We start from the raw sequence: 21153 nt of genomic DNA, 5'->3' as shown, positions 1-21153 counted from the left end.
GCTGTTATAGGTGCCGTATCTCTGTGGTTTGCATAACGTTTTAATGCATATGGCCTACATATTCCCCAAAAAACCCCAAACAAGACACTGAATTTTTGTTTGACTGCGGCAAACACAAATATCTTTTTAAGAGGATTATGAAGTTTCTATTTTTACATTTAATGATAACTCTTTAACTAATTTAACTAAACTTTTATGACTTGTTTACACAACATCTAGAAATTATATTGCTGATGTTCAGCATCCGGAGTGTGAAAATCTAAATTAAGAACTTCTTGTCAATTTTTTTTTTGAAAGATATTAGTTTTGTTAGTCAAATTATTGGGGACAACTACAGACAACCTAACTGGATGCCTCAGTCTCACATCAGTAATATTTCGCTCAACTGAGACCTTACTTCACATCTGATCAGCTGCATCGCTTGCTTCGTCTCTAAAGAGGATAAATCCATTGCAAGTAAACTTTCCATCGACTTTTCAGCCGATTTCCCTCCACATGTAACCCAGAAGCCCAAAATATAAAATGCAGAGCTGAGGCTCAGAGACCACAAATCTTTCAACAAGCCATTAAATGCACCAGTCTCAGAGAGGAAGTAAAAAAACTCCCAGAAAACCCCCCAGAACCCACATAAAAAACCTTTTATGTTAAAGAAGTCACTTTTACAGTGATAATTAAAGAGTGTGTGTCGATGTATTCTTTGTCACGCTTGTGTGTGAAGGTCACCTTCAGAAAGACGTTGGTAAGTTTAGCTCCGATGCAGCTCCTGGGCCCGTTGCCAAAGGAACACAGGAAGTGCTCATGGCCTTCGTTCCTGCATATGCAAAACACAAGAGCTACAATTAAATTTTGCATAGGGTAGACAAATCAGAGATGCAAAAATCAATCAATAATCTATCTTGAACAGACTTCACAAACGTCAATCAAAAGGTATATCTTGAAAAAATGATTTTAAAAAAAGATGCACGTTATGCAAACTTATCCCAAATAGTATTTGAGGTTGTTTAAAAAAATAGCTATTTAAAGTTGTGTTTCATCCATGAGAAATTCACAGCATGGCATATGACCATATTTAAATCTGATATAGACCAACCAGAGATGTATCTTGTAGATTTTTTTGTCAATACAAAGTATTTTTTAAGTTAGTTGTTCAAACTAAAACACCCTGACTGTTTTTTTCAGGTCATTGTTTCACTTTATGTTTCACTTTACTAATGACAACAAAAAGGGCACTAAGAGAAAGCAGGTCTCCCACCAAAGCCAATTCTCTCATCTCTCACTTTTAAAGACAATGAACTGCAGCTTCTCTGTGGGCTCTTCTTTTGCCCACACTCCACCTCTGCACCAAGTTTTATGAAAATTGGCTTTGTAGTTGTTTGTCTATCTGATAAAAATGCTGACAAATGGCACCAATCGCTTGCCTCCATCTCAGCTCTTGGCTGGGTGAAGAAAAAATGTGTACAAAGAATAAGGAGAGCATTGCTGCACGGTGATGCTCATCATCAAAAACTCTACAATGCATCATATAAAACACCCAGAATTCTCGATCAATCCAGCTGACCCCTCTCTCTTTGGCACAAAAGGCAAATAAATTAGACCTCAAAGGAAACCAACCAAGAGTGCAGCTTAGAATGAAGTTCCACAAGACAAATGAACAAAAATCAGGGACCCAACTTTACTTCATCATGCCTGCTTTCTAATATTTCTTAAAAATATACTTAAGAAAGCAGGTCCTTTCCAACCATTACTCAATATCCATCTGATGCAGGCCGTGTCTTGCCTCTAATGGATCCTGTCTTCCTGAAACCTGAGCTCTGATTAAAAGCAAACAGGAAGCATTAGTGGTGCGTATAGTCTGGGTCCACTGTGTCAGATGGTTTGTGTGTGTGAGAAGTGTTATTATTAGTGTTCTCGCTAGCATCTGACTAATGGTTTAATGTACTATTAGGTACATCCTGAAACAGTAAGATGTGCGGCGTACACTATAGGAAGGGAAAGGAAGTCTTACCAAGCACTCCATCGTAATGCTATATCAAATATGTTGAGTGGATAGGAAGTGAATCAGAGCAGTATACTCTTGTGTGAAGTATAATTCATTTTTCTGCAATAAAGTATAATGAGAAAGCTCTGTGAGAGATCATGACTGAGGCCAAGAGGGCATCATCAGATTAATTATTAGATAGGGAAGAGGACGAACAAATAGCTGCAGATCACTTAAAAACTCTCATCATTTATTTTCATTTGCATCTTGTTGCATTTAAAGTTCAATGGCAAAAAAACCCCTACATCAAAGTTGCACTCACCAGTCACTTCATTAGGTACACCTGTTCAACTGCTTATTAACACAAATATTAACAGCATTAATGACCTGCTGAAGTTCTAAGTGAGAATCAGAATGAGGAAGAAAGGTGATTTAAGTGACTTAGAAGGTAGGATGGTCGTCGGCACCAGATGGGCTGGTCTGAGGATTTCAGAAACTCATGATCTACTGGGATTTTCCCACATAACCATCTCTAGGGTTTACAGAGAATGGACCAGAAATGAAAATATCCAATCCAAGAAGGCAGAGCAATGGTTCTCTGCCTTGTTGATGCCAGAGGTCAGAGGAGAATGGCCAGACTGGTTTGAGCTGACAGGGAGGCAACAGTAACCTTGCAACAGCAGAATAAGACCATGACAGATGCTACTTCTGTTGGCTAAGAACAGTAAATGTAGGCTACAGTTCACGCAAGCTCACCAAAACTGGACAACAGAAGACTGTAAACAGCAACAGTTCGGGCTGGTGGTGTGGGGAATATTTTTTTAGCACACTTTGCGCACCTTAGTACTAACTGAGCATTGTTTAATGTCCATCCCTTTATGACCAACACACCCATCTTCTGATGGCTGTTTCCAGCTTGATAACATGACAATGCAATTACTGTACTCAAATGGCTTCCAACACATCTCAATCCAATAGAGAACCTTTGGGATGTGGTGGAACGGGAGGGTCACATCATGGATGTGCAGCTGACAAATCTGCAGCAACTGTGTAAAACTATCATGTCAACATGGACCAAAATCTCTGAGGAATGTTTCCAGCACCTTGTTGCATCTACGCCATGAAGAATTAAAGCAGCTCTGAAAGCAAAAGTGGTCCAACACAGTACTAGCAAGGTGCATCTAAGAAAGTGAAGTGTGAGTTTATAGCCTAGCTCACGTGCCAAACTTGAGGCTTAGGAACACTAGTGCACAAACTAATGGGCAGCATCTTGAATTCTATGTGTCATTTATATGCAGTCTATTATTTTAAAACGTAAAGCCTATTATCAAAACTGTTATACTTAGTTCAACTAGACTATGACAAACTCCTGGCATTATCTTTATGAACTGGTGACTCTGGTTTGTGTCGTTTCTAAGAATTCATACAGTGGCTGACGTACGCAAACACAGACATTTCAGATAATTTCTACTTCAAATTAAAAAAAAGATGTCTCTCACTATTTTTGGAGACAAGAAGAAAAGTCCCTATTCTCGGATTTATGTGAAACTAGCAACACAGCCCACTGCAATAGCTAAGATTTTTATCTGTGCTTGGTAGCATTTCTGATTCACTTATCTAGGGCCAGAGTCTGTGTGGGCGTTGAGCTGATAGGATGTTAACTTGCCAGCTCCAATATTTGCCTTTAACAGGAAAAGCACACATACACAATATACGACGAGTATGAACGGGAACACACACGGTAGATAATACACCCAGCTACTGCCCAAAAAAATAAAAAATAAACAGATGAAACTGTGGTGATTGTAGGTGGGCTTGTTATGTAACAGGACTGCAGTCATTAAATTAAACAGCCAGGTGGCAAGAAAATGAGCTGGGCAACTATCAAGAGAGACAGGAAACCGGTCACCAGGAAGACTGGCAGATGGAAAACCAGAGACAGGAACAGTTGGGAGGAAAGGGAAACAAACACGGTGATAAATGAAAAATAAAGACAAGCAAAGACAGGCAGCAGAGGTTTGCACGGCAAGGATGAAAGATATATCAGCTTTGCTCGCACAGATCGCTTCTCAGGGTTCAATAAAATTTACTGACAGTAAGAAATATCAAAAAGGTGACCAGAATCATCCATACAAATATACACATCTTCTTAATGTGGATGACTCACACCTTTACTGAGGTATAGTCAAACTTCTAGCGCCTACACTCCACGTTTCATCTGTCTTTTGTTTTTTTGTTGTGCAGTTTCTTATTAATGACTTTTCTAGAGTTTTCTTTTACATCAGACTATCTCAAGGAAAATCTCCTCTGACTCACTCCTTAACCCTGCACCATCTTACCTGATGCTCACACACGCAGACACAAAGCATGCCATCTATTCATTCATAGATTTCTCTTCTCAGCTGAGTGCTCTGTTCACACACTTCAGAGTATTTAAAATGGTGTCCATTTCCAGGCTAAAAGTATCTGCCTGTTAGGCAGACTGAACAGATTTTTGACTCTTTTTTTTTTTTTGCGCTATAAGTATCTAGTTGGATCTATGTCTTAAGTTATTAAGCTGTTTTAGGATAATTTCTTTTTTGAGTTTGTGTACCATCTTCCATCTGTGTCTCCTTACTTCACAGATGGAAGACCCCCAGTTCGAGACCAGAAAGAAGCACAAACCCAGCCTCAGGGGGTAAGAAGCTAGTGTGCTCCCATAGCTGGTTCCCAGCTCCGATAAATGGAAGGGCTGCATTAAGAGGGGCGTCTGGCATAAAATCTGTACCAAACCAAATATGTGGAATCGTCTGGTGTGACGACCCCTTGGGAAAAGGCAGAAAGTACCTTCTACTTTAATACCTGAGAGAGTTAATCTATGCTTTAAATGCAAACCCCTCTGAAATCCAATGCCGTAATCTGACTAAAGCTCGCACTGTGACTGTTGAATTCAGCACCATCAATTCCTCCTGAGCTTTTCCGGCTATTTCTTCTGCTTCCATTTTTCAAACCGATCGGAAGATAATGGATCAGCTCAAAGAGAGAAACTCCAAACTGCCAACTGTAACATTAGATTGCTTCATTTGGTGTGATGGTTTTATCTGGTTTAAAATAAAAGTCAACACGTAATTAGGTTAGTTTTAACAAGATAAGAGTGAAGAAGAGGTCTCTACACACACCTTCAAAAATGACAACTGATGGCAGTAGATTTCTCTGCTCAACAAAAAAGTAAATAAAGTAAATATATGCAGTATATATAAGAAATTCAACATTATTACTGTTTCATCGCAAAAAGGATGGGAGCTTCTCTGACTCATTCTTCTGTAACCCATCACACTCTTTCCCAGGGCATCATGGGAGAGAAAAAAGCTTCTCCCCCCACTCTACACACAGACACACACTCACAGAAATACACACAGGGGAATCCCTATTGGTGAAGATACTGACAGGTGACCAGTTTCCATGGCAGCAGCTTCCTTCCTACATACATACATTCATAGTTTTTTTTCTCCACTCTCTGTCACATGAGAGAGAGAGCATGAATGACAATAAACAGTTGAATGAAGGAAGTGAATGAACAGATGAATGGCTGACAGAGAATGAGCCAGCTTGGGTTTCATTTTACCAGAGCAGGTAACAGACAGAGAGTCTCTATGCATCTCCTTTTGTATTCAGAAGGCTTTTTTTTTTAAACTTTCCCAGCAGACAGTCTGAGCAAGTACATGTAAAAGCGATGCAGTCAGACTTGTGTGCTCAGGCGCTGTTATCTATCTGCATTGGTTGCTATAGTAAAGACGTGGGCGTATGTATATAAAGTACTAACCAGCACTCTTTTCTGCTTTGCGGTCATAAAACAAGTTGTAGAACAGACTATTGATTTAATCTTGCTGTCATCTATTTTAAGAGTGCATTTCTATCCAGTAAAACTGTGCATTTTAGTCTGACCGCAGCAAATGTGGCCTAAACCCCCTCAGCTATTCTTAAAGTTATCATTGAAACAGGAAGTTATTGTGTGGTACCTGCTGCAATTAGTAATCCATTATCTGTGCCTATGTTAATACAGTATAACTTTGTCATTTAGTCACGTCATCAACAGCTTCAGAACCTCTTCAGCTGTTCATACTTTCTGTATAAGCATAATACTGTGCTATAAAGACTGAACATGGTGCATTTCCAACAGGGTGAAGAACCCAACACAGAGATAGTTTTTACAAGGTGCTGAACTGAAAATATAATCGACAACACAGGTATTCACCCTGCCTGTGCAGCAAGCCATTTGGCCATTATATAATGAAGCTAAAGCATTTTGGGGATATGTAAATTGTGACTAGCATTATATTTGCCATATGTGCACCCATCAGGTATAACATTATGACCACCTGCCTAACCGTGTGTTGGTCCCACTCCCAAAAAAGCCCTGACCCATCAAAGCATGGACTCCACCAGACCCCTGAGAGTGTGCTTTGCTATCTGGCACCAAGATGTTAGCAACAGATCCTTTACAGTCCTGTAAGCTCCGAGGTGGGGCCTCTGTGGGTCAGATTTGTTTGTCCTGCACATCCACAGATGCTCGATTGGACTCAGCTGGCGTTTGGGGTGGCTGAAGCTCGAGAGGTAGAGCAGATCATCTACTATTTGGAAGTCCATTTAACTCAACTCATTTTACTCAAACTATTCCCGAATCATTTTTGCTTTGTGGCATGCCTCAAAGCAGGGTCCATTACTATAATTCTTTCTTTTCAGATTTTATCGAGTGCCTTATAAATCACTATACGTATAAATGCACACGGAAGAAAATGCTCTATTATTTATTCTTTTATCTTTTTCTTTGTGTTTTTTTAAACATCTTTTTGTGACGCATTTCCTCGATCCCTGATGTGTCACAGCACTAAAAGCTTCCTCCCACTTACTCTTTCTAATGCTGATTGTGTTTGAGTGTGCAAATGTGGCGTGTTTGTAAGTATGTATCAGTAAGGGAGTATAAACAGAACTGCCCGTTTGCTTCCTTCTTGTTTGATCTAAGAAATTTTCAGAATAACAAACAAAACAAAAAGAATTCACCATTTTTTTTAATTTTACCATTTTTTCCATTGGTCCACAAAGTCCTGTCCGTTCTTGAAGCTATTTTGTCAGTTTACAATTTTTTACTCTTTGGCTGTGTGTCAGTCACATTTATTTAATGTGCAGGTCAATCCAGCAACATCAAGAAAACCTATGTTTGAAAAAAAAGCCCATGAAATTAACACCTCATTTGAGGCACAGCTCATATATTTTAAGTCTGTGGGAAAGCCTTGATTAATAATGTTTTTCCCTGAAAGACTGATACATTACCTTTTCAAGGCTGAAGTTCTAGGCATAATTGATTGCTTTTTCTAAAGACATTAATGACTAAATACTGCATGGTTTGCGACTTTCGGTGATGCTGGGAATGACTAGAAACCTTCGTTTTAACCCTCTTGCTTTTTCATGTTCTTGTACAATACTCCTCTTCATTGGTGCTAGGATACCAAAGACACTTTGGTCTATATCTGTAAAGAGCTGTTAACTCGATAATAGTGTTGTCAAAAAAGAAAGGAAAAGATACTAACTGGTCCTCAAAATTACTGTTGGATTATATACTCGTTTGCAACAGTACTGTTGCCATTAGTGCTCTCCTCGTGCCCTCCAGTTGACACACAACTTCACACTGCACTGCTGTACTTTCACACTCTATGAGGAATTTTGAGAGGTCAGTAGCGCTCCTGTTTCATCAGCACTGAAGTATTAAACCGTTATCATAAATGTTTACCTGGCTGGCGCGTACATTAACATTTGCTGTTTAACTATTAGCAATTGACCATTTACTACTTAGTTAGCAGTTACAACTAAATAAAAAAACGATAACATTAATGTTGGAGTAAGTAGCAAAACATTATCTAATTTCCCTGACTGTAGTTTTAAAAGACAGCATAAGTTTTACAGGATAACATAATTATTTGGGTTTGAAAAGAGTTATTTTTCTCTTAAAGGCAGTCAGCAGATTGAATGTGAGAAAAGTTCATCAGCAACTACACAGAAACAGTAGCAGTCTACTTTAACTGCTCTGTTTCATCAGCAACAAAAATATGGCACCAAGTCACCAGAAGCGCGGCACTACCTCACTGCCCCTGTCACAGGCTGGGTCTTTCACCCAGCGCTCTGAGCTCATTTTTGTATTTTTCTCATTTTGTTATGTGATTAGTTTTTGTTTCATTTCCTATCTGTCTTTAGTTTGGGCAGTTATTGTTTATTGTCCTCTGGTTTTCTATGTTTGGGTTCTTGTATTATTCATCACGTATTAGGTTTGTTAAGTTTGTGTTGTCATGTCTAGTTTTAGTGTTTCCTGTTTTATTCTGACAGTGTCATGTGTTCTTTGGTCATTGTATTTAGTTTCACTCCTCCTGGTCCTGTCATTAGGTTTATGTCAGTCAGCTGTTTTCCTCATGTGTCTCCACTTCCCCTGATCACCTCATGTGTGTATTTAAGCCTTCTGTTTTCTGCATGTCATTGTCGGGTCGTCTGTTTACCTCAGTTATAGTCATGCCTGTTATCCCCACCATAGTCATAGAACTTCGTAGTATTTGTTTCTTAGTGTTTTTTTTTAGTTTGCTTAGGGTTCCTTGGTTAACCCCTGTAATCATCCAAATAAAGGATCGCTTTCTGTTTAAACCTGCAACACCTCGTCCACATCTGCTTTTGGGTCCTGTTTCAAAAACACACCGGCGCACCCCGCCGTGACAGCCCCTCGTCCTTTTGTGTTTATGTGTTGGGGGTTTTTTTTCACTACCATTTTACAATCTTTAAACATTTGTCATATCTACACTTTGCATTAGTGATGCAATTTTTTGCACCATATCAGACAACTTAAAAAAATCGTGTTGTCATTGATGTTATTGTTTGCATTGTTCTAATTTCTGTTTTGTAATGACTCTATTTTTCCCCATAGTATTGACAATGACAATGGTATCAAGTATTTCCAAGGTGTCGACATCGAGTTTGAAATTCTACTACCACGATGACACTCCTTGACAACTAGAAAATAAAATAAAAGAATGAGAGAAAAGATCCTCACCTTCCGCTCCATCTCTCTGGCAGGAAGGCATCAGGCTCCTGAAACACCTCTGGGTCGCGATGGACGGCATGGCTGATATAAATCACACCAAAATCTTTAGGAACATGAAACCCCATGAGCGTGGAGTCCTACACAAACATACAGAGAGACATATTCACATTATTTTCATATTATTAAATATCATGTGGGTAACAAACTTGGCTTTGAAATGCTTTCCTGGTCTTTTACTGAACGCTTGTGTTACTTTACACTGCATTTTACATGTGTACATACGCACCTGACCTGCAGTGAAAATGGTACAATTGTAAGAAAGAAACTTTTGACTCTTTCCCCCATAAAGACAACATTTGGCAAAAAGGGGAAAGGGTTAAAAACCCTTTTAAACCACAGTGAATAGGCCCCACTTTTAATTCTGAATAAAAACTCAATTTTAAACAAAATATCCCGGGCCCAGTTTTCCATTAAGCCCTGGTGAAAAGAGCCACCTTGGGGCAAAAAGACCAATTGTTGCCCTTTTAAATCACCTTTTTCACTACATCCATTAGCAGCCGCACTAATGGACTGCCGGAGAACATGATCACTGTTTCTCTTTCCTGTGCACACTCATTTTTCTCTCTGCCTCTCTCTGGTGGAGTGGAAAATCTCTTTCATTCTCCCTCTTCTCATTGAGAAATGCCTCAGCACTTGGTTTCATTCTTTCTCCCTCCTCCCCTTTCTCTCATTCACTCTTGCACACAGGTTGTAAAACACCACTGCATATCTTAGTTCCACCTGATGGGAGGATCCACTTTTTTCCACCTGATTGTGAATACTAATGACCACTCATTCTCCTACACACTTCCCTGCACACATAAACATCTCATCAGTCCTTTCAGAGCAGGCACAGCACTTGCCTCTTGCATTTTCTGGCAGGGCATCAGCTATGGCACCGGCAATATGTCATTATTAACAGCCAGTTGTCTTCAGAGTACTGCTTTTCAAACTTTAGCTGGAGTATCTTTAAGAATACAAATATTCTCACAGCTGCTCGAGTCACTGTAGATATTCTAGCGCCCAGTCCTGTAAGTCTTGCTCGTGCATTTGTGTTTATCTTATTTATATCTCTGTATAAACCACTGACGCTGGCAAGAATGGTGCACTGGTATGTTTCATAGGAGTGACAAAACTTTCCACTCCGCTTCAGAGCATCACCAGTTCACTTTACCCTCACTCGAAAACACTGGCACCACCGTCCCCTCCCACACTCGCTTCCTTCCGGAGGGGAAGCGGAGGAAATCGATCACAGAGAGAGATCAATGTCTCTGATTGGACTGTTGCATAAGCCTGTTTGCTGAAGTCACAGGGTTCAAAGACTGCCACGGAGGGAAGAGGCGGACACACTGTTGAATTCCTCATCCTTGGGGTAAAAGCAGTCAGTAGGCGGTAAGTCGAGACGACGTGGGCTTTGACTATCAGGCAGATGTCTAATCAGTGTACAGATTACATTTTACTAGACTTTTCTCAGCAAACACGCCTACAAAATATCAGTTTACATAATCACATGAGAACCAACGGACCATGCACAGCAAACAGGGTGAAAGGAAAAATAATAATACAATTAAACAAACTTTAAGATATTATAATAACTGACACGTGGAGTGGTTTACCTGTGGTAAACCTCACAGCTGGGCGAACCTTCACAGCTGTAGTTGTAAAAGCACACAAATAAAGGTTTCAAGAGGACTTTCACTAGCACTGACTGCTACTGTGAGAGAACAGAAGAAGTCTCGAAACGACTGTAAAGTTGAATTACCGCATTTGAAGATATACAATATTTATTTACTAAGTCCTTCTGCAGGACAGCATACACAGACAACGCTCTTAGAAAAGTCTTTCATCTACAGTCAGCTGTCGCCATCTAGAGGAAGGCAGAGCAAGACAAAACAACTAATGCTTACTACAAGTACTACTACAACTACTTCTACCTCAGGATTAAAATTATAAACACAAATACAAACCATAAAATATCTGAAAACACAGGTTTGCTGGGAGGTATTTCAATAGCAACCTGTTCACATGCTGCTAGATTTATTTCCTTTGAATTCAGCAAGTTTTTATTGAAGTGCAAATTGTGCTGACCGGTGATGTCTGAGCAGGCTTTGGTTTCATGCAGGTGAAGAGTTCGTGTGGACCAAAAACAGGAAAAGGATTTGCCAAAATGCAATCCACTGAAACTACTGGTCATCTGACAATGACTAGGCTTTTTAAAAATGCAACAATCCGCAACAGTAAACAATCTGTCCCAAAGATTAGTCATTACCCTAAAGGCTAAGTCACCAGACTAACCAATAAGTTCCCAATTTAAGTCATTACTGCTGCAGGGTTGTATTTTTTCAGTTGTTAAATATTCTCATGATGATGTTCACTTCCGCACTCATAAACTTTGGACCTCTGAATAGAACTGAATAGATTCTGCAAAAAGTTTTCTAACTGACCAGATGAGTGGTGGAAAAATCAGACGTGTTTGACATGGATACGAAATTAAAATCTTCATTCTCTTTCACTTTTAAGACATTACTCACGGTATAATTGTGCTAGATGAGGAGCACTGGCTCATTCACTGAAATTTACATAAAAACTACCTGATCAGCTATTCTGCGTCCACCAATGAAAGGAGGCCATAGCCTCTGCACCTCCAGCAGCACCCGGCACAGGTAATCAGGGTCTTCTGCTGCTTGACGACGGGCTTTCTCCTGAACATGGAGACAGAGACAACGAGCTGTATGTCAGAGCACAAAGATTTTTACTGAAAACTGAAACATTTTACATATAGAGCCTACATGAATCTCAAGTCCTGCTGATGCTGACATTTGAGTTATACTGGTAAGGCTCAAAATTAGAGGCGTGGGATGACAGCTTTGATTGCTTTAGTTTTTTGTGTCTTTAAAAAAAAAAAAGTAATCAGGTAATGGCATGGTGGATGTCCATCGTTTATTTTCTTTAAGTTTCCTTGAAGACATTTCACCTCTCATCCGCGAAGCTTCTTCAGCTCTTCAGAATTGAAGAAGCTTCTCGGATGAGAGGTGAAACCTCTTCAAGGACTCTTAAAGAAGTCCAAACATTTTCTTTCCAAGCTCCTTAGACCACTGCATGTTGATGTGTACAAATGGCTAGCAAACATCGCAGCTAGCTGGCTAACCGTAGCTTCAGGTTTGTTTTTTTGTCCCTGTGTAAACTGCATTTTTGAGTATGTTGAGCATTTTTGAGTCCTTCTTGACAGTATGATTGGTGGACTCCATTTCTACCTTAACACTGGCTTGTTTTGATCACTGTTAGTATTTTATGAGGCACTAAGACAATCAGCTTAACGGGGATTTTATACTTCAGTGTTAAATCTACGCCGTAGGAACACTGTAACCAGAAACCCTTCTGAAACACTACACTGTAACGTACTGTAATGCTATGCCTGACCTGACACACACCTCCCTGGAAAAGTAGCTAAATGTTGAGTCAATGCTATCTACAGCTTTTGTGACTGGCCTGTTTACTACCGTGGATTCCTCCTGCGCATTCATGGCTGCTTTTCCTGCAGTTGTTGAATAAACGTGAAAGACCAATAATCACTGCCTTTACAAAAAGATATAACAAGTTGGGTAACACCAATGTTCCCTCTTTTTATTGTAAACTCTTCTCCTGTATTTGTGTACCTGTCCATTCCCACCGAGTGCCAATGTGAAGGAGTTGAGCAGTGATGCCAGGGCTTTCGGGATCAGCGCTGAAATGAACAACAGGAGGTGCTGGGCTGCAGAACTTGAGTCAGGCAGCGGCAAAGAACCGAGAGAGCCAACAAAACTGGAGAGGGCCGCAGAGACAGAAAAGAAAGAGAAAGGATCCTTAATCAAGGGCCACTTATACAAATCAGAGCATCAGTATAGACCCAAGGCCTCCACTAGAGTCTGATTTATGTTTGAAAGGAGAGATTTATACATCATTTAACTTCAGTCAAGTCAAGTTTATTTGCGTAGCATTATTCAGACACAAGAGGAACAGAAAGTGGAATACAAAACATATAAAACATATCTGTCTTGATATAAAACGTGCACAAACAATCCGGATAGAAATGTAACTATTTAATTGAGAAAAACTTGTTTTTGTGAAAGCAGCAGTGGCAGATGAACTGAGGTGTGTGCAGTCTCACCCCTCTTTGTCATTCTCCAGTTTATCTTTGATGATGTCCATCAGTTTGTTCCTGGCATCGAGGGCAATGGAGAAACCCGACGACCACATAGGAACCTTCACATTTACTGGAGCAGAGATCAGGCCTGCAGGGTGAGGGGGAGGAGGGCAGAAGGCGCAGAACAAAAGAGTCAGAAACACACAGATGAATGTGTGCGGTCCCAGAATGAAAGAGGAAGTTGGAGATGTTGCAATAGTCTATTGCACAAAACTTGAAGTTGCTAAAAAAAGACAAAAGAAAAATTTGTCATGTTTTAACATTACCAGAGGTGTTAAGATTGATCACTTCTTAGTGTTATATTTAAATAAAAATAAGTTGCAGAAAGAACATCAATGCAAAAGGCTGCAAAAAAATTAAAATAAAAAATTAGCACGAGGGTTTTTTTGTGTGTGTGTGTGTATGATTTATCTGTGTGGCCCTACCGTGCCAGTGCTGGGTGCACAGCTGACTGATTTCCTGGAAAAGTTCAGGTTGCTTCTCAGCTCGTACGTTCAGAAAAAGGCCCAACACCAGCTCTGTCCCCAGAGACTTAAAAGCAGTGTATACACTCTCTGGCTGACCACTACACAGACACACACAAGTATACAATCGGAGACACATTGATGAGTTTATTCAATTAAATTATTCAATTCAACTTATTTATACAGCGCCAAAACACGATAACAGTTTCCTCAAGGTGCCTCTATATTGTAAGGTGGACCCTACAGTAATACAACAGAGAACTGAACGATCAGATGAGCCCTTATGAGCAAGTACCTTGGTGTCAGTGGGAAGGAAAAACTCCCATTTAACAGGAAGAAACCTCCAGCAGAACCAGGCTCAGGGAGAGACTGAAATTTAAGCAAGTGACTTCAAGAAATACTGATAGAAACACACCATAAAGCTGTATATGTATGTATGAAAATATGAATATTATAAACATTGGACGTTTATATTTTAGTGTCCTAACAACTACATTTAAAAAGCTTCTGTACTTTTTTCACATGGTGATATTCATCTTCACAGCTTTGGTTTCAAAGTTAGGTTGGGTGTGTTTGGACAAAATATTGTCATTGTGGTTGTGTGAATTACATCTGCGGTGGGTGGTGTACACTGTATCTGTACATCAGCACAGTGTGTTTGTAGTGAAACAATCAGGATGTGACTGAAGTCCAGACCTTCAGCTTTACTTCAAGGGGTTCAAGGCAGTTACTTGTTTAGTTATTGCAGACATTGTTACACACAGTCTCCCATTTTCAGAGGCTAAAATAATCGGATACACTAACACATTTTTTATTCCAAGGATTCTTCTTCCTTTCTTTGTCTTTCAGTGACTTGGCCTTGATAAACTCTTGAGTTGCTTTTGCAGTTGGCTTTGAGTAATTATCCATTTGTACTGTAAAGCGCTGTCTGATCAGTTCTGCATCATTGCTCTGTGCCCTTCATAATTCATCCTGCTCCTTCTATAAACGTCATCAACAAACACGCGTGACCTGGTTACACTGGCAGCCATTCACGCCCGTGCCACAACATCATCTCCACCATGTTGACGGTGATGTCTCCTTCAGATCAGGAGATGTTTCTCTCCTTCTCTATAATTTCCTCTTCCCTTCAAGTTAATCTGGATTTCATCTGTCCAAAGACTTTTTTCCCTAGAACTGTACAGGCTCTTTTAGTTTTCTGGCAAACTCTACTTTGATCTTCTTGTTCCTGAGTGTAACCAGTGGTTTGCACCTTATGGTGAACCCTCTGTATTTATATTAATGATGGCATCCACCGATTGCACACATTAGACTGATACACCTATCTTCTACAGATTTCTTATTTCTTAAGTGATTTTTTTTCTTAAACAAGGTAAGAATCTGTGATGCTACCCCTGAGTTCTTTTTTAAGATCTCTTAGTGCAGCTGAGCTGTGTGATCCTTTTGATCACACAGCTCATGAAACTGCTTGTCAGTAATTTGTCTGATTAATTTTGAGCCTCTGAAATAAAGGACTACATACACAGTAAAAATACTTATGGACCTAACTTTACTCTTGCTTATCAAAGAGTATCACTTTTTACTTATTCGGACTGTGAAACAATACTTGTTGTAAATCTCATTGTATTCTTTGAGCTACATTAATACATATAAATATATCCGTGAAAAAGGTAAATATGTGTGGATATAACTGGTGTAAGTGTTACCTGACAGAGAGGTCCTTCAGACAGCGCTCACATACACTACACAGACACAAACAGACAAGCACAGACATATTTTAGTCTTAAGTAAAAGTACAACTGTTTTTTTGGAAAGAACTGTTGTTTCTCAAACAAACAGGGACTCAGCTCTTGCAAGAGAAACCTTTGACATGGATGGACACATTTCAACTGCTGCAGCAGTGAAAGGTTTGCAGTTGCGTCACATATATCTATGCAATTATTTCTGCCGCCACAACCCAAACTTCAGTCAGAGGCATCCCCCAGCTATCAAATACATGAATTACTGTTGTAACAATATTATGATTACCTTGCGATATAATCACTCCACGATCCCAAACAGCTTCCTGTAAAGTGGCTGGTAAGTGACAGGCGGAGAAGGCATGCCTCCTCACCTAAAATATACCAATGCAAGTCACTGTTTGCAAAGTTTTTTTGCTTGTACTTAAAGCATGTGGAGTAGGGAAGGGAAAATTGATACTCAAATTGAATATACTTTAAGTGTGGGCCATCTTGTATGTGTGTGAGTGTTTACCATTAGTAGTAACAATGGTGTCACCATACATGTTTGTCATCAAGTCAGTTGGATCCTTAAGAAACAAACTGGACTTCTCTGAAACACATCACATAACATCTCTGCATACTCTTCAATCAAACGTCCACGTCACACTTTGCTTCATTTGTACTAAACACAACATGCATGGAAAATCTCTGCTTTTTCTCATGAGTGCTTCTGTGATCTCATTCCTATTTTACAGCATAACAAAAATATCATCACATCACGATGCATAAGTTGAATAAATCATGCCATGGGATATTTAAACTGTTTAAATGTGAGAGGCAGAAACGACTAAATTAAGGTTGGAGATATTTGTATTTAGGGGACTAAATTTGTTTACACAAATTCCTACCGCTAGCATGTGCTTTAAAATTTAAATTATAAAACTTTAATGTCCAGTAAGTCATGTATTAAAAAAAAAAATCTAAATCACAAATAAATACAGTGTGTTAACATTAACGCTTTAAAAAAATCTATTTTCTCCCTCTCTCTCGGTATATTTTGGTCACTGAATAGGCCCTATCCTCATTTTAAGTGTGCAATATAATATGAGTAATTTATTAAAGTGCAAGTATTTAAATCATTTGTAAAAGTAAAAACAATTAAACTTCTATAATAATAATATTTTCCCCCAATACTATCCCGAGTCTCTCCCATGGACTACTCGAGGAAATTTTTTCCATATATCCCTTTGACTGTGGAAGCAAAGTTTAACTATGTGTCGTAAAAGAGAAAGTGTTCACTATACCACACAGCAGCTCTCTCATCCCTTGCACGGAGCAGATAAAGGCTGTCGGTCTGTTCATTAGGCGGCAGAGAAACATTCTGCTCCGGTGTTTTTCGATCCTCTGCTGGCAGAAGCTCACCGGGTCCCGGTAGAACTCCAGGGACTTGTCCCCGAGCAGCGATACACCTGCATTTCCTGGTAGTTTAGTCATTCAGAATCTGAGTGCAACGGCGTTTATCTTCTGTTTGGCTTGTAAATGGCACTGTCAGAACACCAGGAACTCTCAACTTTTTAAAACCAGGTCCAGGTCCGAACTAATTCCTTATTTATCTGTGACTATCCACACGAGCGACCTTGCGAACTCTTGCTAGCTTAATGTTGTTTCTGTTTTCTCTGAGGTACCGTAAAGTGCCCACCTGCACCAGAGAGTGATGCGTTGAGGTGTTGCCCGTAATTTAGATTGACGTTGTAAAGACGGATTAGTCCAGGGATGTCAAACTCGTTTTACATCAGGGGCAGTCACCAAGTTCAGCTAACTGGTCAACATTAAATTTGGATCAGGTGTAGTGAAGAGGGAGGGTCACAGGGAGAACCTCTGTGTTCACATTTTGAGAGTGTGGAGTAGTGGGATATATAAGCAGGCAAACCACTGACTAATATGGGCACAAGAACTTTTTATGGGATGAAAAAATGTAATGGGACAGTTAGGGTCATTCAAGTTCATTCAGTGAACTTGATGAGAGAAACGGTGAGCAATATCCACAGTAAGGAGACCAGGGATCAGTTAATGGTTGTGTGTGTGTCGTTAAGCAATAGTGTGTATGTAAATGATGACATGTGTGCAAGCTTGTGTGTGTGAGAGAGGGTAAAGGGAAATGTAAGGTACCAGGATGCAATGATGCACCAAAAATCAACTGACAAAAATGTGATATATAACCCTAACCCAGACACAACACAGAATCACTTTTTTCATTTGAATCTGAAAAACTTTAGGTAAAAGTCAGTGCTGAGGTGTTTGATTAAATATTTTCATCAAACACCTCAGCACTGAGCTGCACAAGACTGTAAACTTTACTGCATTTTGTCATCCACTTTGAAAAACATATATCCAAGTATGTTTCGTATATTTGCTGCACTACTGTTTTTTTTCCCACGTCTGATTTTGTTTTGATTAAATATTCTCGTTCTTGCCCCCCTCCCCGCCCCGTGCCACCCGGTCAAAAAAAGAAAAATCTTAGAAACGCCCCTTCCCGTCGGGTGTGAAAACAGGTTAACCTTCTTTCGTCACATCAGCTGCGTAAAAAGCCTGACTTTAGAAGCATTCATGTCCTACAGTGAAGGCTTTTGACCACTGCAAATGTGAAGTATCTTCTAATTATGTGGGATAGAGGTAAAATATGATGTCCACTCTCACATAAAGTGGGCCAGTTGGTCACCCGCAGCTGTACTATAGCATGCAGTTCCCCCCTTTGCCACGCGATGGCGGCAACGATCACCCCGCCTCTCTCTCTCTCTCTCTCTCTCTCTCTTGGTGGGACGGTCACTCGTCTGCAGCCCGTGCGTATCAGACTCGCCGGGCTCGCGGCAGCTTTCACACTTCTGTCATGTCAGTAGGAATATAAGGGGAATACACGCGCAGGGGGGAATATTTGACTGTGCGCAAGGGAGGCGTGGAGCCCGACACAGGTAAGAGCCTTACATGAACATTTTTTAAAAGTTTGGCAAAGAGAAACAGGGATACCGTGTGCTCACTGCAACTTCACACACACCTACTATCGAGAGCAAGCAAACACGACGAAATCAATAATAATAACAAAGAGAACAACGCAAATGTAAACTTTTTTTTTCTTATTTTGATGTTCTTTTTTTTGAGTTTCTTATCATCGTTATCACACTGACTGACTGACATCTTGCAGGATTGCTTGACCAGCCAAGTAGCCTAATCCTGTCTCCAGCCTTAAAATTGATTTTAATTTGAATCTAAGCCTCTCTATAAGTGCTTGACTCTTGTGTGAATACCACTGCTTATCATCAATTATAATTTTCCCACACATTTGTTAGCCAAAAAGAATGAACAACTTGTGCCTCCACAGCTGTTTGTTTTAGTTTTTTGTTTAGTTTTTTTTTTTTTACATGTATTACATACCTTCAGCTGCTTTTTTCCCTCGTATTTTTCCACTCATGCACCCAAAGGAGAGACTTACCTCATCAACTTGTATTTTCTTATCTGTACTGTCAAGCTGAGTGATTGGCACATTGTGGGAATAGACTATGTGAGTGACAAAGTAACCAGTCCTGTCTTCATCATGAAAGAAGATGCATTTATGATTTCAGTAGCCTGTCTGTCACTCCTTGATTCATGCCTGATCACCATGCAGTGTCATGAATTATAATTTTTTTGCAGCTTATCACCTGCTTGCGAGCAAAAAAAAAGATGAGGCCAAAGCTATTTTTTCCCATCTTGATTCTTTACCCATGCACATGCTCTAAGAATCTATTTGTTTTCTCAACTTGCTGTGTACTATTTTCTTGTGAATTAGCTTCTAACATTTAGTATGCCACCCTTCTTCTTCTTCTTCTTCATTTTGCTGTAAGTTCATGCAGGGGAACTTCTTCTTCTTGGTCACCGCCGATCGCATGTTTTATGACCTAACATCTATTATTTGACTTAGAGGTGCGTCAGCTTTAGTGTATGGATGAGTAAACATGCACTCGATGTGCTTAATGAGGGGACATTGAAGCTTCAGTGCCTGTGTCGGGACACATGAAAAGGTCAAATGTTGTTCAGTTACTAAGGAACAGGGTGCTAATCAGTGACATTTCATCACAGAGGTGATGCACTAATTTCTCCTTTGCTGCTATATAACAACATGAGCCATGCACACATATAGATCTACTTGAGGCTGGACTCAAATACACACACCATCTACTGAATGCACTTCAGCATGCCAAGCAGCTGCTGGAGGCTGTTCTTCACTTGATTAAGCTTTTAATTGACTGTAAACAATGTAATAGTGCTCTACAGTAAAATGAGTGTTCTGATACACTGCGCTGGTTACACAAAGTGTGTGTCTGTGTGCCTTTGTTAACGAGAGTATTAAGAACAGGATTTTTTTTAAAGACATGAAAAGCTGACTTTCTAAAAGCCTCCCAGGCAGTAATTTAAAACAAAAGCAGATTATGTGCTTATGTAAATGACGAACATTCAGCCCAGTATCTACAGAAAATAGATCTGATGTGGTGTGAGGTGGTAGGAAGGTCTGGGTGGTGGAGGCAGGTCTAACTTTCATAAAGACCAGAGCCTACCTACTTTCACAGATGTGTGATCAACAATAGTCATAACCATAACATAACCTAGTGGGCAGTTTGTGTAGAAATGTTGAAAGGAAGAGTGTTAAAAATGCTGACACTGAGTGTAATCAAATTTCTTGCTTGGTGAAAAAATTATTTTGATTAACTACGTAAAACCTAACCAACAGCTACTGCTACTATAAAAGTTTTGTGAGGGTGTTTAATCATGTTTATGTGCCTTTTATTGTGGGAAAGTCTTTGTCAGCGGAGTATGTTGGATGCAGTTTAGTAAATCACTTTGTGACTTTTTATGAGGGCATAATGTTGCACTGGATTTGCCAAGCGGGGTTTTGTTTGATGAACTCACTTGAGGTATTTCCCGATTTGAGTGAGGGGATGTGTTTGATAATGTGGGTCAGTATAAAGAGTCATAATGCTCCACACTTCCTGAAAGTAGGGGTGTCAGATACATCTTCACTGAGTCCACACTGGGAACTGATATTCATATCAAGGTGGCAAACATTGACGTGGTTTATTGTCATGCCTTTATTTATTGTAAAATGCCAAGATCCAGTAGATTGTACTGTAGAACCACCCTGAGTATAGTTTCTTAATAGTTTTCTGTGTGAGTTCAGTCTCTTACATTGTGGGGGCCATTGCAACACCATGATTCTCCCATTTTTCAGCCATTCTGCTATAGAGTTGCTGTTGTGCTTGGGATCATTGCCCTGTTGCATGACTTGGTTTCAGCCAACCTTTAGCTCTCGGAGAGATGGCCTTAGATTTGACTCTAGAATGTCGACATGGTCGACTGCAGTGACTGCAAGATGCTCAGATCCCGTGGCTGCTAAACAAGCCCAAATCAAATGTCAACTGACTTTGTTAATTGTTGTGTGGGGTTGGAAAAAGAGCTACCACTGACTGTACTTGAACTAGCATCTCAGTGAGTGCAAGTAGGGCTCCAAAGGTCGATCAAAGAACTTCTTTGAGAACTTTTCCAAACCCAAAAAATGTTGACAGTTTGGTATAAGGTATTTATGATAATGTAGTGTGCTTATGATAATGCAGCCTCCCTGGGAAAGTCTATGCCAGGGTGCTGGAAAGGAGAGTTCGTCCGTTAGTCGAACCTCGGAT

The 21153-nt window shown here is 39.9% G+C and overlaps 2 protein-coding genes across 3 annotated transcripts in view; one reads left to right on the top strand and one right to left on the bottom strand.

Annotated features, from left to right (window-relative positions):
• Nucleotides 1-17116, bottom strand: part of LOC102214213 (putative cytochrome P450 120) — a 48872-nt gene extending 31756 nt beyond the window's left edge. For both annotated transcript variants that reach the window (XM_005729255.1, XM_005729254.1), the window contains exons 1-10: nt 16750-17116; nt 15978-16055; nt 15753-15837; nt 15431-15466; nt 13686-13825; nt 13225-13348; nt 12734-12878; nt 11669-11779; nt 9048-9175; nt 724-811 (exon numbers count right to left, since the gene is read on the bottom strand). In XM_005729255.1, coding sequence (XP_005729312.1) covers nt 724-811; nt 9048-9175; nt 11669-11779; nt 12734-12878; nt 13225-13348; nt 13686-13825; nt 15431-15466; nt 15753-15837; nt 15978-16055; nt 16750-16939 — 1125 coding nt within the window. In that variant the 5' untranslated portion in view covers nt 16940-17116. The remainder of the gene's footprint in view (nt 1-723; nt 812-9047; nt 9176-11668; nt 11780-12733; nt 12879-13224; nt 13349-13685; nt 13826-15430; nt 15467-15752; nt 15838-15977; nt 16056-16749) is intronic.
• Nucleotides 17117-18292: 1176 nt separating this feature from the next.
• LOC102213916 (5-hydroxytryptamine receptor 4) overlaps nt 18293-21153 on the top strand; it is a 63045-nt gene continuing 60184 nt past the window's right edge. The window contains exon 1 of the mRNA XM_005729253.1: nt 18293-18414. The gene's annotated coding sequence lies outside the window, so the exon portion shown is untranslated. The remainder of the gene's footprint in view (nt 18415-21153) is intronic.

This window comes from Pundamilia nyererei, unplaced genomic scaffold, assembly GCF_000239375.1.
Source record: "Pundamilia nyererei isolate P.nyererei 1_Seehausen unplaced genomic scaffold, PunNye1.0 scaffold00032, whole genome shotgun sequence".
NCBI lineage: Eukaryota > Metazoa > Chordata > Actinopteri > Cichliformes > Cichlidae > Pundamilia > Pundamilia nyererei.
Note: the sequence above shows the minus strand (reverse complement) of the source record. Positions and strands in the feature narration are given on the sequence as shown.